This window comes from Cervus elaphus, chromosome 5 (genome assembly GCF_910594005.1).
Source record: "Cervus elaphus chromosome 5, mCerEla1.1, whole genome shotgun sequence".
NCBI classification, from domain to species: Eukaryota; Metazoa; Chordata; class Mammalia; order Artiodactyla; family Cervidae; genus Cervus; species Cervus elaphus.
In genome coordinates, this window is record NC_057819.1 from 32,119,362 (window position 1) to 32,134,995 (window position 15,634).

At 39.3% G+C, this 15,634-nt stretch overlaps 1 protein-coding gene across 8 annotated transcripts in view; it reads left to right on the top strand.

Moving 5' to 3' along the window:
• The window catches only part of RAPGEF2 (Rap guanine nucleotide exchange factor 2), a 255,991-nt gene that overhangs the window by 113,739 nt on the left and 126,618 nt on the right, over window positions 1–15,634 (top strand). The window contains exon 1 of one of the 8 annotated variants that reach the window (XM_043902321.1): window positions 5,584–6,254. The exons of the other annotated variants lie outside the window; for them this stretch is intronic. Within the exon in view, the coding sequence (XP_043758256.1) occupies window positions 6,244–6,254 (11 nt within the window). The 5' untranslated portion in view covers window positions 5,584–6,243. Of the gene's footprint in view, window positions 1–5,583; window positions 6,255–15,634 lie in introns of those variants that run through there. 8 annotated transcript variants of the gene reach the window in all.

Sequence of the window (15,634 nt, forward strand, 5' to 3'; positions counted from 1 at the left end):
GAGATGTAGGTTTGATCCCTGGTTTAGGAAGATCCCCTGGAGGAGGAAATGGCAACCCACTCCAGTATTCTTCCCTGGGAAATACCATGGACAGAAGAGCCTGGTGGGCTACAGTCCATGGGGCCGCATAGTCAGACACGGCTGAGTATGCATTTGGCAATAAAGATGGTTAGGAGGTAATATGAACGATAACTGACCAAGCTGGACCAGTTATTAGATTCACTTGGCTTAGGATGGGTACTACACTAAGGCCCTGACCCTGGAGACTTTCAGTCACCACAATCTGGGCTGGACCTTACCCTCTCTTTTCAAAGCTCAAAAGCAGGTGGTCAATCAGATCTTAACTGAGCAATTGGGCTAATGACTGTGGAATCAGTAAACACTGCAGTTCTTTATGATCAGTGAACGAAGAGATCCTGGAAGATGCTGTAAAGCTAGGACCAGAGACAGGAACCCTATCTCTGTGGACCTGACTAGTGTTTTCATAGAAATAGAATTTGATAGGAGGTGCATGTGAGAGTAGTTTAGGAAGACTAATGATGTAATTTAGTGACCTGAATTACAGAGAAGGGAGAGGATGAAATAAAAGATGCTTTGACTTGCTTGTCGGGTAGTGTGATGCCTTTGATAGCTAAAACATAATTTAGAGGGGTTGAGGTGGGTAGTTTAGATCATGGCATCTGGTCCCATTACTTCATGGCAAATAGATGGGGAAACAATGGAAACAGCGAGAGACTTTATTTTTTGGGGCTCCAAAATCATTGCAGATGGTGACCGCAGCCATGAAATTAAAAGACGCTTGCTCCTTGGAAAAAGAGTTATGACCAACCTAGACAGCATATTAAAAAGCAGAGACATTACTTTGCCAACAAAGGTCCGTCTAGTCAAAGCTATGGTTTTTCCAGTAGTCATGTATGTGTATGAGAGTTGGACTATAAAGAAAGTTGAGCACTAAAGAATTGATGCTTTTGAACTGTGGTGTTGGAGAAGACTCTTGAGAGTCCCTTGGACTACAAGGGGATCCAACCAGTTCATCCTAAAGGAAATCAGTCCTGAATATTCATTGGAAGGACTGATGCTAGAGCCGCAACTCCAATACTTTGGCCACCTGATGCAAAGAACTGACTCATTTGAAAAGACCCTGATGCTGGGAAAGATTTGAAGGCAGGAGGAGAAGGGGACAACAGAGGATGAGATGGTTGGATGGCATCACTGACTCAATGGACATGAGTTTGAGTAAACTTTGGGAATTGGTGATGGGCAGGGAGGCCTGGCGTGCTGCAGTCCATGGGGGTCGCAAAAAGTCGGACACAACTAAGCAACTGAACTGAATTGAACTGAACTGAGGTGAGTAGATATCAGAGGTGAAATGAATATGGTGGAGGGGCAGGTAAATAAGGAGAATACAGAGGCAAAAAAGGGACGCTTATCAGGTGGGAAGGCTGTAGGGACAGGCTTTGAAAACTAAACTTTGCTTTACTGTTCATTCCGATGTAAAATTATCTCATGTACTTTTGTAAGCAAGCATTGCAGTATATTGCCAATTCTTACATAAAGGGGACACCAGATTTCATAAATCCTATTGAATTTTATGAGCAAGGTATTATTCATATTTTACAAAATACAGTTTGAAAATGATGATTTGGGTTGCTTCCACCTTTTGGCTTCTGTCAACATTCATGAACATCTGTTTGTGTGGACATGTTTTCATGACTTCTTAAATAAATACCTGAGAGTGGAATGGATGGGTTATGTAGTAAATGTATGTTTAACTTTATAAGAAGCTGTCACACTGTTTTCCATACTGGCTGTAACATTTAGCCCTCCTACAAGCAGTTTGAGAATTCTGGTTACTATATATCTTCTGCAACACTTGGTATTATCTGTCTTTCCAATTTTAGCCACTTCAGCATACATGTGATGGTAATGACACTATGGTTTTATTAAGTGTTTCTCTGAAGACTGGTGTTGAGAATTTTCAATGTGTTAATTGGCCATTCATGCATCTTCTTTGAAGTGTTAGTTCACCCATTTCAAACCATATTTTTAAATTGGATTTTGCACACTAAAAAAATTGAATTGATTGTCTTACTTTGGAGTATGTTCTTTATATATTCTGGATACAATTCCTTTGGATGTATTTTGCAAAAATTTTCTTCTAGTCCATGGCTTGGCTTTTTCTTAACTATATGTTTTAGAAGCAAAAACTTCTTCACCTTCATGAAGTTCATTTATATCAGCGTTTTCTTTTTTAGTTTCTACTTTTGGTGTCCTGTTTAAGAACTCTTTTCTTAACTTGATGTCATAAAGGTTTTCTCTTTTTTTTTTTTTTTTTTTGTAGAAATTTAAAAGTTTCAGCTCTTCCATTTTGGCCTGAGATCCATTTTGATTTAATTTTTATGTATGATGTGAGATAAGGGTTGAGGTTTTATTTATGTTTTTTGATACTGATATTTGCCTGTTCCATAACCATTTATTGATAAGAATATTTTTTATCCATTAAGTTACCTTAGCATGTTTATTAAAAATCAGTTGACTCTATTTGGGCTTCTTTCATAGCTCAGTTGGTAAAGAATCTGCCTGCAATGCAGGAGACCCTGGTTTGATTCCTGGGTCAGGAAGATCCACTGCAGAAGGGATAGGTTACCCAATCCAGTATTCTTGGGCTTTGCTTGTGGCTCAGCTGGTAAAGAATCCGCATGCAATGCTGGGGACCTGGGTTCAATCCCTGGGTTGGGAAGGGAAAGGCTACCTGGAGAAGGGAAAGGGTGCCTACTCCAGTATTCTGGCCTGGAGAATTCCATGGAATATAGTCCATGGGGTCTCAAAGAATTGGACACGACTGAGGGACTCTTCACACTTCACTTAGACTGTATTTGTTTCAGGTCTATTTCTGAACTCTCTTTTCTGTTGATCTACATATCAGTTCTTATACCAATACCCTGTGGTTTTATAGTAAAAACCATGTAGTGTAAATCCCTCACCTTTTTCTGTATTAAAATTATTTAACTCTTCTATGTCTTTTCTTTTCCATATAAATTCTAAAATCAGCTTGTCAGTGTTAAGGTTTGATTGGATTTGTGTTGGATCTGTGGATCAGTTTGGGAGAGTTTGCTATCTTAATATTGAGCCTTCCTAACCATGAACATAGTATAGCTCAGAATTGATTTAGGTCTTTTACTATTTTTCTTTGTAGGGTTAAGTATCCTTTTGTGTTTTCAGTGTACAGGTCATGCATAGGCTTCATTAAATATATTCCTAAGTATTTTATTTTTTGATGATACGTGGTAAGTTTTTAACTACTTCATTCTGTAAGAGCAGATTTGAAATATGTTAAACAGTATTGCCAGGGTTACTGTTGGTAGAATTAGAAGGAACAATTATTTATAAAACAAGGAAAAACAGGATAAGTATGGTTTGTGAGAAATGTTCACATTTCATTCATATGAATTAAAAAAATTGGCATTTTGTTACTTGATATCTTTGTGAGAAACTACTCATACGTGTCGATATATATGCTTTTCCTTTCTTGGAAAAGTATTCTTTTAACTTCCAAGAATTTCATGAATGCAGTACTATTCAAGTGACCCAAATTGTTGTTGAGGTCCTATCTTACAAAGACGTGTGCTATTTCAGCATATTTTATGATATGTGCCAGATTTGGGGGAGGCTGAGGTTGGGTTTTGGTGCAATTTATATGAGCCTTAAAAGAATATCAGATGTTTTGTTTCAGTTACTTGAGATGTTTGATTCTTGAGATCAATTCAGGTTCTTAGTGGTTAGGATCCATCTGAACCATTCATTTGAATTCATCTACCATTTTTCTCATTAGCAAGTTGCAGAGGTCTGTTAAGCTATTTCTTTTTAAAAATTTTTATATAATAGGCCATGCAGTGTGGCATGTGGGGTTCTAGTTCCTGACTGTGGATTTAACCTGTGCCTCCTGCGGTGAAAGCACAGAGTTTTAACCCTTGGACTGCCAAGGAAGTCCTCAGTTTTTTCTTAACTTATTTATTTTACTGAATTTTATTTGACTGAAGTTTTGTAATGAATTTTATAAAAGTCAAGTCACTGTCAAATAAGACTTCAGAGCTGAGAGCTTCCTTGCCTCTTCAACTTCTCCACGGCGAGCTTTGCGCAGTGAAACAGGGAGTACACTGTAGCAAAGGCATTTTGGATACGGCGTGCATCCAGAAGCTGGAGGGAGAGCTGTATGGAGCATAACTTCTCTACAAACTGATCAGCTGCCATCTGCGCGCAAAGCCCTGTGATCAGCAGAGACCCGTTCGTGCCCCCGGTAGCACTGCATGGTCTGGCGGCAGCGCATCAGTTTAGCTGAGCTGTCCTCCAGCAGCTGGTCACGAGGACACAGACCCCACCAGAGTGTAGTCATCATCACTCTTCAGTCCTTTGCTGGGTAGCTTGTGGCAGGAGACAAAAGCTGCTTGCTCTCTTCACCCCCACACAGCGAGGTAAGAGCCACCTTTTTTCTCTAGAAGGGAAAAATAAGGGCAACAGCAGCCTCTTTCAACTTTTTCCCATGTTGTTTGGATGTAGATGTATGCTCATCTTTTCCAGGATAATCGTTCCAGCCAGGTGTACAATTCAGCATCCCTTTGGTGGTTGAGAGTAGTGTGTGTAGTACAGGTTGGGTAAATGTCAGTAACAGAACCGCCCTGCTCGGCACATCTCAGCATTTGACCTTGAAGACTCAGAGAACAGACACTGCAGATTTCCCTACTTGCCCTTGACTTACAAGAGTGGATAATGAATTAATAGAAATTGATAAGGAGTGACTGTCAGGCAGCTGCTGTGGTCATGAGGCTGGTATGCGGAAACAGTGCCCGCTTGCACAGCATGCGTAACTCTGAACCGCAGCCAGGAGGGGTGGGTGGGTCACTGAAGCAGGAAATTGGCCGCCGAGAGGAATGCCAGCTCCCCACACAGGCTGCAGCCCGGTGCACCCAGGGAGAGAAAACACAGGGGCGATGGGGCGAGCTGGTGGCCGCAGAGACCCGGCTCCCCTAGGAGGAGGCGGCGCTGGTGCTTCAGAGATACTGAAGACAGTGCGGGTTAGATTTTGTTTTAAGGGATCAAGATGTTCCTAGCGTAAGTAGCAGATGTCTAGTTCTTGTATAGTTAAATAGACCACGGGCTACAGAGCGGGGGAAAACATAAAACATAGCTCTGAGGCCTTTCCCTAACAGTCTTTTTTTATTGTGCTCTATTTTTATAAGCAAAGGTTAACTGTGGAGATTCACTCTGCAGAGGAGCAAACCTCTGTTCATCTGTGCAGGGTGATGATTATTAGAATACTTCTAAATGAGCCTCCAAAGAAACTGCCTGTTTCATTTTCCCAAACAGTTACTTCTGAAATAGCCTATTCCAGGCCACACACTTTAAGAACCACTTGTAATTTAGACACACAGAACTTCAGTATGTACTTGGTGTGTGTATGTTTTTGGTATAAATAGCTGTTACTTGGTTTTTTTGTTTTTGTTTTTTTTTTTGGCTTGTTTGTTAAGCTAGTGAGTGAGGACAAAATATTTTTTAAAAGACTAAGTGATGCCTTTCAAACCATTTTGCTCTTCTGTTAAAATGTATTCCTGTAGAGTCTACTGATTTTTGAGAATGGAATTGATTGCATCAGCAGTTACTTGTTAGATTTTTCTTTTTCTTAAATGTTTATTGCTGTTCTGCTATCTAAAGACAGTTTCATGTGAGTGTTTTTGGTAAGTCCTACATAGATATTATTGGTTTCGGTTTAGGAGCATCAGGCCAGTCATTTACTTAGATTTTTAAGGAGGAAAGTACATTTTAGCAACTGTCTTCATTTTTTAGAAATGAGGATATGAAGAGTCGGTATCAGAGAATCACTTTTTCAAACATTCTGTAAATTAGAACTGCCCACCAGTGTAGGCGCAGTTTGATGGCTGTGTGGATGTAGCCCGACATGAAAAAGTTTACATTCCAGTACTGAGGAGTTGCATTCCCCTGGGCAGTTCTGACGCACAGCAGGAATGCGGGGGCCCTTGTATGCAAAGGGCAAGTTTAGGGACACTGACAGAAGAGGCTTCTGTGCTCAGCCACTCACTGCCTTTCGTAGACACACACACAGTGGTAGAAGCGCTCGGGACTCAACTTGGATGGGAAAATGTGGTCACAGAAGTGCAGGGCAAGGTGGCCTGACCTCAGAAAGAGCCTGCGGAACCCTGTCCGGTGAATCACGGCTTGTGGGTATCTATGACAACCAGGTAAGATTTGATACCTGCAGACAACTGGTGCTTTCTTGTCGTGAACCTTGGACTTGAAAGTTTATCATACTATTAACATTTTTTTTTTTTTCTATTTTACATTATCTGGGAGACTAATTACATTTAGTAAATTTTTTGTCTGCATATATTTTAATTTTTAGTTTGTTCTGTAAGGGAAAAAAAGCTTAATGGGAATGAAAATCTGTATTGTTAAACTGTTTTTGGAACAACCATTCCTCAATTCGTTTTACTGAGGACTGTGAGCATTTAGGTATCTTGTATTTGTTATGTTGCAGGTAGTCTTTTCATTAATCATTTTCTGTGAGTTTATCTTAAAAGAAAAATATCACAGAGAACCAATAGATTGACCTAAAGTGAGTCTGCATCACTTTCAGTTGTCATCTTTGATGGTTTAGTCTAAGATTATCAGGATGTTATGAAATTACATTGAGATTAATAGTTGAAAGCCAGGCTATATGCTGCCCTTTGACAGAACAATTTAGAAGGATTTAGAGACTATAGTAATTAAATGTTCACACTGTATAGAATCAGAAGCCTAATGGTATTCTTAAAACACAAATGCCCTGTTTCTCTGTTTCTCCTTATCTCTTTCTAACTTTCTGGACTTTTGTGAAAGGCTGGCATCAAGTGTAGAAAGAGCTAACAGGTTTTTAACTATTCAGACCAAGTCTTATTTATAACTGTTACCTACATCTTTTTTTGAAAGACAGTTATATAAATATTTGTGTCTCATACACAAATAACATGTGTACGTAGAAAGGCTGAAGTTGCCAGAAGACAGTTTTTTAAAGAATTTAAATTCAGAGTTTAAAAAAAGCTATGTCACTTTAAAAATTAAGGAGCTTAAATTTTAAAAATATCTTTGTTTATCTTGGAACGTCATATTATGAGTGCCATTTCAAAGAAGCAGATGTGCTAGTAGTTGAATTTCTGGCAGCAGCTGCCTGAGGAGGCTTGGTTTTTATAGATTTGACTTTCAAACCTTTGACTCTCCGAGGGTAACTCTCAAACTCTTGATGGTCATTTGTAATTTTGCTGAACTCAAATTGCTTTCTGAATTGCAAAAGCTGATTTGTCTTTTTCACTCAACTAGCCAGTGAGTGAGCCAGCCTCTGAGAATCCACCTTTTCACAGAGCTCTGTTCCCGGCTTGTTGCATTTATGTTTTACAGGTAAATGTGATGCCCTGTAGCAGTATTCCTGAGGATGTCTGGAAATTATTACTCATACATGTCAAGCTTAGCAAGTACCAGAGATTTTGTATTATTGAGTGTGGAAAAGGGCTGTTGAAAGTGAGAGAAAGGGTGAGGTCAGTATGGGATCACAGAACCATGCCATGAAGCCTGATGGTGATGTGGGGCATCTCTTTTAACCTACTGTGGGGTAGCTTGGCTTTGTTTTCCCACTTATGGAATGAAAATGGAACATTTCTCATGAGCAGGGTAGGATGGTGGGTCATACATATTGAAACTCCTCAGGGGCCTTTTTCTAAATCGAAATGTTTAAGGGCCTGTGATGTAGCACATTGGATTCTGGCATACCTTCATGTGTGAAGCTGAAGGGGAAAAAAAGGCCAGGAGACCCTGTACTATATGATTTTCTAAGTTTTTTTCTCAACTCTGACATTCAAGAAATCCATTTTGTTTTTGAGATGCATTGTAGTCAGCAAATATGACATTCTTTTTATTAAACTCATAGTTTGCTGTTCTGCCTGTTATCACCAACCGTTTGTGTACTCATCTCCCATAGAATATAAACTAAGAATAGGGGTGACATTTAGTGAGTTTCTTGTAAGCTCTGTGTTGATTGCATAGTTTATGAGTTTGAGCAAACTCTGGAAGATAGTGAAAGACAGGAAAGCCTGGCTTGCTGCAGTCTATGGGACTGCCAAGAGTCTAACATGACTTAGCAACTGAACAATATCGATTATGTAGTTTGTGTCCAGTAAGTTTTTGGAACACAAATAGGAAGCAGAATTGTACATGAGTGAGCATCTTTCTCTTTCTCCCACTTTCTCCATATATTTATGAAGATTAAGCTGGCATGATGGGGAGACCCTCTAATATATGACCAGGAATAAAAAAAAAATGGAATAATGCTGGGTGAGAAGAAAATGTTGGTATAATGGGCTCTTCAGAACTGACTTCGGGTTACCAGGAATGAAGGATGGAAGATAAATTGGGAATTTGGGGGTGAATATATACACACTATTACATGTAAAATTGGACTTCTCAGGTGGTGCGGGTGGTAAAGAATCCACCTGCAATGCAGGAGACACAGAGACGAGAGTTTGATCCCTGAGCTGGAAAGATCCCCTGGAGGAGGAAGTGGCAACCACTCCAGTACTCTTGCCTGGAAAACTCCATGGACAGAGGAGCCTGGTGAGCTACAGTCCCTGGGGTCACAAAGAGACACGCCTGAGTGACTGAGCACATATATTAAAAGGGTGAAAACAAGAACCTACTGTATAGCACAGGGAACTCTGCTCAGTATTTTGTAATAACCTAAATGGGAAAAGAATTTGAGAGAGAGTAGATAAACATGTACGTATAACTGAGACGTTCGGCTGCACACCTGAAACTAACACAATATTGTTGATCAACTACACTCCAGTATAAAATGAAAACTATAAGCAAGGAAGCTGTAAGCAAGGGGAAACGATAGCCTTCAGAATGGGAGAAAATGATAGCAAATGAAGCAACTGACAAAGAATTAATCTAAAAAATATACCATTAACTCCTGCAGCTTAATTCCAGAAAAATAAACGACCCAATCAAAAAGTGGGCCAAAGAACTAAACAGACATTTCTCCAAAGAAGAAATACAGATGGCTAACAAACACATGAAAAGATGCTCAACATCACTCATTATCAGAGAAATGCAAATCAAAACCACAATGAGGTACCATTACACGCCAGTCAGGATGGCTGCTATCCAAAAGTCTACAAGCAATAAATGCTGGAGAGGCTGTGGAGAAAAGGGAACCCTCTTACACTGTTGGTGGGAATGCAAACTAGTACAGCCGCTATGGAGAAGAGTGTGGAGATTCCTTAAAAAACTAGAAATAGAACTGCCATATGACGCAGCAATCCCACTCCTGGGCATACACACTGAGGAAACCAGATCTGAAAGAGACACGTGCACCCCAATGTTCATCGCAGCACTGTTTATAATAGCCAGGACATGGAAGCAACCTAGATGCCCATCAGCAGACAAATGGATAAGGAAGCTGTGGTACATATACACCATGGAATATTACTCAGCAGTTAAAAAGAATACATGTGAATCAGTTCTAATGAGGTGGATGAAACTGGAGCCTATTATACAGAGTGAAGTAAGCCGGAAAGGAAAACTCCAATACAGTATACTAACGCATATATATGGAGTTTAGAAAGATGGTAACGATAACCCTGTATGCAGGACAGGAAAAGAGACATAGGTGTATAGAACAGTCTTTGGACTCTGTGGGAAAGGGTGAGGGTGGGATGATTTGGGAGAATGGCACTGAAATATGTACATTATCATATGTGAAACAGATCACTGGTCCAGGTTCGATGCATGAGACAGGGTGCTCGGGGCTGGTGCACTGGAATGACCCAGAGGAATGGGATGGGGAGGGAGGTGGGAGGGGGGAAAGATTTGAAATAAAATAAAAAATTGAAAAAATGATTTCAAATATTTTATTAACCTTTGTTTACCACGTCTTCATATCTTCCTAGTTCTTTCACCCATACCGCTATTACTTCATTGCAGACTTAGTATAGAAAAGGGATTGATTCCAGGTTAATCAGTGGTGTAGTTCAGTCATCAAACTTAACTTCCTTTGTCCCTAACATGGGTTCTTTTTTGGGCAAAGTGGAGTTACTACTATTTTTTATTGAAGTCCTGAATTTTGCCAAAAAACTCAAAACCCCTAAAACAAATAAGAGACTTGATAAGTTTCTCTGATAATACACTTTTTAAGATGTGGATATGCCCATGTGTATCACATAAAATATGTCATTTTAATCATTTAAATAGTTTTGCTTGCAGTCACACTATTGTGCAATTAACTACCACTACTTGTCTCCAAAACTTATGTTCCATAGCTCCAAACAGAAACTTTGTAACTGTTAGGCATTCCCCTAAAGCTTGGAAACCTCAAGTTTACTTTCTGTCTTTATGAATTTGCCTGTTCTAGATATCTCATGTAGGTGGAATCTTATACAATATTTGTCATTATGTGACTGGCTGTGGCACTTAGCATAATGCTTTCAAGGCTTATTCATGTTGTAACACTTATGAGCTCTTTAGTCCTTTTTATAGCGAATAACATTCCATTGTCTGTATATATCACATTTTGTTTATCCACTCATCTGTTGATGGACACTTGTGGTGTTTTTCATCTTTTGTTATTGCAAAGAGTGCTGCAGTGAAAACTGGTGTACAGATGTCTGGGTCCATATTTTTAATATTTTTGGATGTTTATCCTGGAATGGAATTGCTGGGTCTTCTGTTAATTCTATGTGTAACTTTTGGAGCAATTACCAAACTCTTTTTCACAGTTATGGCTCCGTTTTACATTTCCACAAAGGTTCCAGTTTCTCTTCAACACTTGTTATTATTTATTTATTTTTTATTATAGCCATTCTAGTATCTCATTCACATGCAGTATCAGATGTGAAATGGTATCTCATTGTGAGTTTTTGTTTTGTGTGTGGGGAGTGTGTGTGTGTGTGTTTAAGATTTGTTGATCTTTGGCTGCCTGGGTCTTTGTTGCTGCGCTTGGGCTTTGCTGCAAGTGGGAGCTACTCTTTGTTTTGGTGTTCCGGCTTCTCATTGCAGTGATTTCTCTTGTTGCAGAGCATGGGCTCTAGGCACATGGGCTTCAGTAGCTTTGTTGCTTGAGGCATGTTGAATCTTCCCAGATCAGGGATCGGTCCTGTGTCCCCTGCATTGGCAGGTGTATTTGTAACTGCTAGACCACCAGGGAAGCCCGTTTTGTGTTTTTATTTATTTTTCTGTAGAAAGCATAGCTAGGATTTATTAAGCTGTAGTACACTATAGTCTGGGGGGAGAGTGGGCAACTTGGTGAGTAGCTCCTTGTGTTTTTGATTTACTTTTTTCTAATAACTAAGGATGTTGAGCAACTTTTCATGTGCTTGTCAGCCATTTGGAGAAAAGTCTATTCAAGTCCTTTGCCTATTTTTTAATTGGATTGTCTTTTTGTTGTTGAGTTGTAGGAATTATGTACTCTGGATCTTAAACCCTTCTCAGATATATGCTTTACAAATATTTTCTCCTATTTTGTACCTTATCTTATCCATTTCTTGATAATGTCCTTTGCACCAAAGTTTCTAATTTCGACGAAGTTCAATTTATTTAATTTTCCTTTTGCTGTTGATGCTTTTGATGTCATATCTGAGTCCATTGTCAAGTCCACGGTAATGAAGACTCATCCCTGTTTTTTTTTTTTCCCCATAGAGTTTTATGATTTTGGGCATTCTTACTTAGTCAGTGTTCCATTTTCAGTTTAATTTTATATGTCACGAGATGTAGGGGTCCAGCTTCATCGTTTTCGTGTACTACGTAAGCCAGTAGTTTGATTGCAGCTTTGTAGTAAGTTTTGAAATCAAAAGTGTACTTTCTCTGACTTTGTTGCTTTTCAAGACTGTTTTAGCTAATTAGGGCCTCTTGCAATTTTATATGAATGTAAAGATTGCTTTTTCCATTTCTGCAAAAAAATATTTCCGGGAGGATTTTGATGGGGATTCCATTGAATTTGTAGGCCACGTGGTGTAGTCTCTTTGTTGTTCAGTTCCTAAGTCATGTCCAACTCTTTGCAACCCCATAGACTGCAGCATGCCAGGCTCCTCTGTCCTCCACTATCTCTGAGTTTTCTCAAAGTCATGTGCATTGAATTGGTGAAGATACCTAACCATCTCATCCTCTTGCCTCCTCCTTTTGCCTTCAATCTTTCCCAGCATCAGGGTCTTTTCTAATGAGTTGGCTCTTTGCATCAGGTGGCCAAAGTACTAGAGCTTCAGCATCAGTCCTTCCAATGAATATTCAGGGTTGATTTCCTTTAGGATTGACTGGTTTGATCTTGTAGTCAAAGGGACTCTCAAGAGTCTTCTCCAGCACCACAGTTTGAAAGCATCAATTCTTTGATGCTCAGGCTTCTTTATGGTCCAACTCTCACACTTGTACAACTGGCAAATCCATAGCTTTAACTATACCGACTTTTGTCAGCAAAGTGATGTCTCTGCTTTTTAATGTACTGTCTAGGTTTGTCATAGCTTTCCTTCCAAGGAGCAAGTGTCTTTTAATTGCATGGCTGTAGTCACTGTCTTCAGTGGATTGGAGCCCAAGAAAATAAAATCTGTCACTGTTTCCACTTTTCCCCCTTCTGTTTGCCATGAAGTGATGGTACCAGATGCCATGATTTTAGTGTTTTGAATGTTGAGTTTCAAGGCAGCTTTTTCACTCTTCATTATTATTTAATATACTTATCCAAGGCCCAGAGAGATGAAGTGACTTGCCAAGATCACACAGCTAACTGGTAGTTGGGTGTATTGAGAAACAATATTCTCAACTACAATAGCTGCTCTCTTTCCATTATATCATCCCCCAGATTTTAAATTCCAAGTCAGTAAGGACTTACTACGTCTTAGTTCCTCTTCACTTTCTTTCATTAGGGTGGTATCATCTGCATATCTGAGGTAGTTGATATTTCTCCTGGCAATCTTGATTCTAGCTTGTGAGTCATCCAGCCTGGCATTTCACATGATGAACTCTGAATGTAAGTTAAATAAGCCGGGTGACATTATACAGCCTTGTGGTATTCCTTTCTCAATTTTGAATCAGTCCATTGTTCCATGTCTGGTTTTGGCTGTTGCTTCTTGACCTGCATACAGGTTTCTCAGGAGACAGGTAAGGTGGTCTGGTACTCCTGTCTCTCTAAGAATTTTCCACACCATCAAAGGCTTTAGTGTAGTCAATGGAGCAGACATACATGTTTTTCTGGAATTCCCTTGCTTTCTCCATTACCTAGCGAATGTTGGCAATTTGATCTTTGGTTCCTCTGCCTTTTCTAAAACCAGTTTGTACATCTGGAAGTTGTTGGTTCACGTACTATTGAAGTATAACTTGAAGGATTTTGAGCCTAACCATGCTAACGTGAAATGAGTGCAATTGTACGGTAGTTTGAACTTTCTTTGGCATTGCCCTTCTTTGGAATTGGAATGAAATTTTCAGGCCTGTGGCCACTGCTGTTTTCCAAATTTGCTGGCATATTGAGTGCAGCACTATGACAGCACTATCTTTTAGGATTTGAAACAGCTCAGTTGGAAGTTCATCACCTCTACTAGCTGTGTTCATAGTAATGCTTCCTAAGGCCCACTTGACTACACACTCCAGGATGTCCGACTCTAGTTGAGTGACCACATTATTGTGGTTATCTGGCTCATTTAGACCTTTCTAGTATAGCTCTTTTGTGTATTTGTGCCACCACTTTTTAATCTCTTCTTTTTCTGTTAGGTCCTTACCATTTTTGCCCTTTATGGAGCCCATCCTTGCATGAAATGTTACCTTGATATCTCCAATTTTTTTGAAGCTATCGCTAGTCTTTCTCATTCTGTTGTTTTCCTCTATTTCTTTGCATTGTTCATTTAAGAAAGCCTTAATTATAAGACTTAAAAACAAAAAAGATTGTGTTTGATAGGAGTAACTTTTCATTTCTGACAGTGGCACCAAGGAACATTTGGAGGAGAATTTAGTCAAATGACTTTGGAACAGTCTTTATCTATTTCTGACTTTGGGTAAAGCCCTCAGGGATTGTAAAGTGAAGTGAAAGTCACTCAGTCGTGTCCGACTCTTTGTGACACCCATGGACTGTAGCCCACCAGGCTCCTCTGTCCATGGAATTCTCCAGGCAAGAATACTGGAGTTGGTAGCCATTCCATTCTCCAGGGGATCTTCCCAGGGATTGAACCCAGCTCTCCCTCATTGCAGGAAGATTCTTTACCATCTGAGCCACCAGGGAAGCCAGGGATTGTAGCTGTACTTTTAAAATTAACCAAGTTCTTATTTAATCTGTATCATTTCCAAATTTCCTTAAGTCATGATTTTAGCAATCTAAATAACACCAACTTTTAACTGCTGTTAATAAGGCTGAATGAAATATTCTTTTAACTTATGCCTCTGGTTTTACAGAAATCCCTTTGGTTATCCTTAAATTTTTCGTTGGGAACTTTTCAGCTCTGTGGTTTTCCCCTTAGAAACTTTTCTAGCCCAGTGCTCTATTGTAGATTTATGTGGTTTTCTATGATGGTATGTATGGTAATTTTCAGTTTTTATTTTTCCTAGTGTGTCTTTCCTTTTGAGGTGTATCTTTGTTTATTATTTGTTATTTATTATGTATGCAGTTTACTGTGCTAATGCCTTGAAAGACTTCTAGTTTTCATTTGACTTCTGACTGAAACACGAGAAACCTTTGTTTGGTCTTATCTTACATACTGTGTATATTTGATCACTTCTCACATACAGTATTTCCTTGTGCAGATTGGGTCCTTACTGCTGTTTTACATGAACATAAAACTTTATAAAAATGTCTTGTGCTTTATTCTTACTAGCTTTGTTTTGTGCTGTACTATCTAAATGTCTGTGTCATTTGCAAACCTGATTTCTGTCCCATTTGTTTCTACTAAATCATCTAAATATTTAAAAGAATTGATCTTAGTATTATCTGTGGGTGTTTTTGGCTCCTATATGTCTCTATCTGGTTTTCTTTTTTTTTTCTGGCTGTGCCATGCAGCTTGCAGGATTTTAGTTCCTCGACAGGGATCAAACCAAGGCCCGGAAAACACAAGAGTCCCAACCACTGAACCACAGGGAATTCCCCTGGTTTTCTTTTTTATCTCTATACTTAAGTTTTCCAGTATCGTATTTTTAAAAGTTTATTTATATCGAACTTGATCAAAACTTAGTAAATAATGGTGTTTAGTTACTTTTGTTCATATATTTTTTGATTCAAAGAATCGGATAGTAGAGCAGAAGTATTTTGTGGGCTTAATGGATTTGTAGCTGACATATTTCATTCCTACCTTATAGCTTCTGGATTATAAGCTAAGAGTAACTCCTCTCTGCAGTGGAGCCAAAAGGCCTTGCATTAGCCCAGCGAGTGCATTCAGGAACTATACCTGTCTCTCTCTCTCCCTCTTTTTCTTTTTCCCACATTACTCAGATTGTGGGATTGTAGCTCTCCAACCAGGGACCTAACCTGCACCCTTAGTAACTGCCCAGAGTCTTAACCACTGGACCACCAGGGAATTCCCTATGCTTTGTCTTTTTTGAGGCCACTCTTTCCTTTTGGAAACAATAG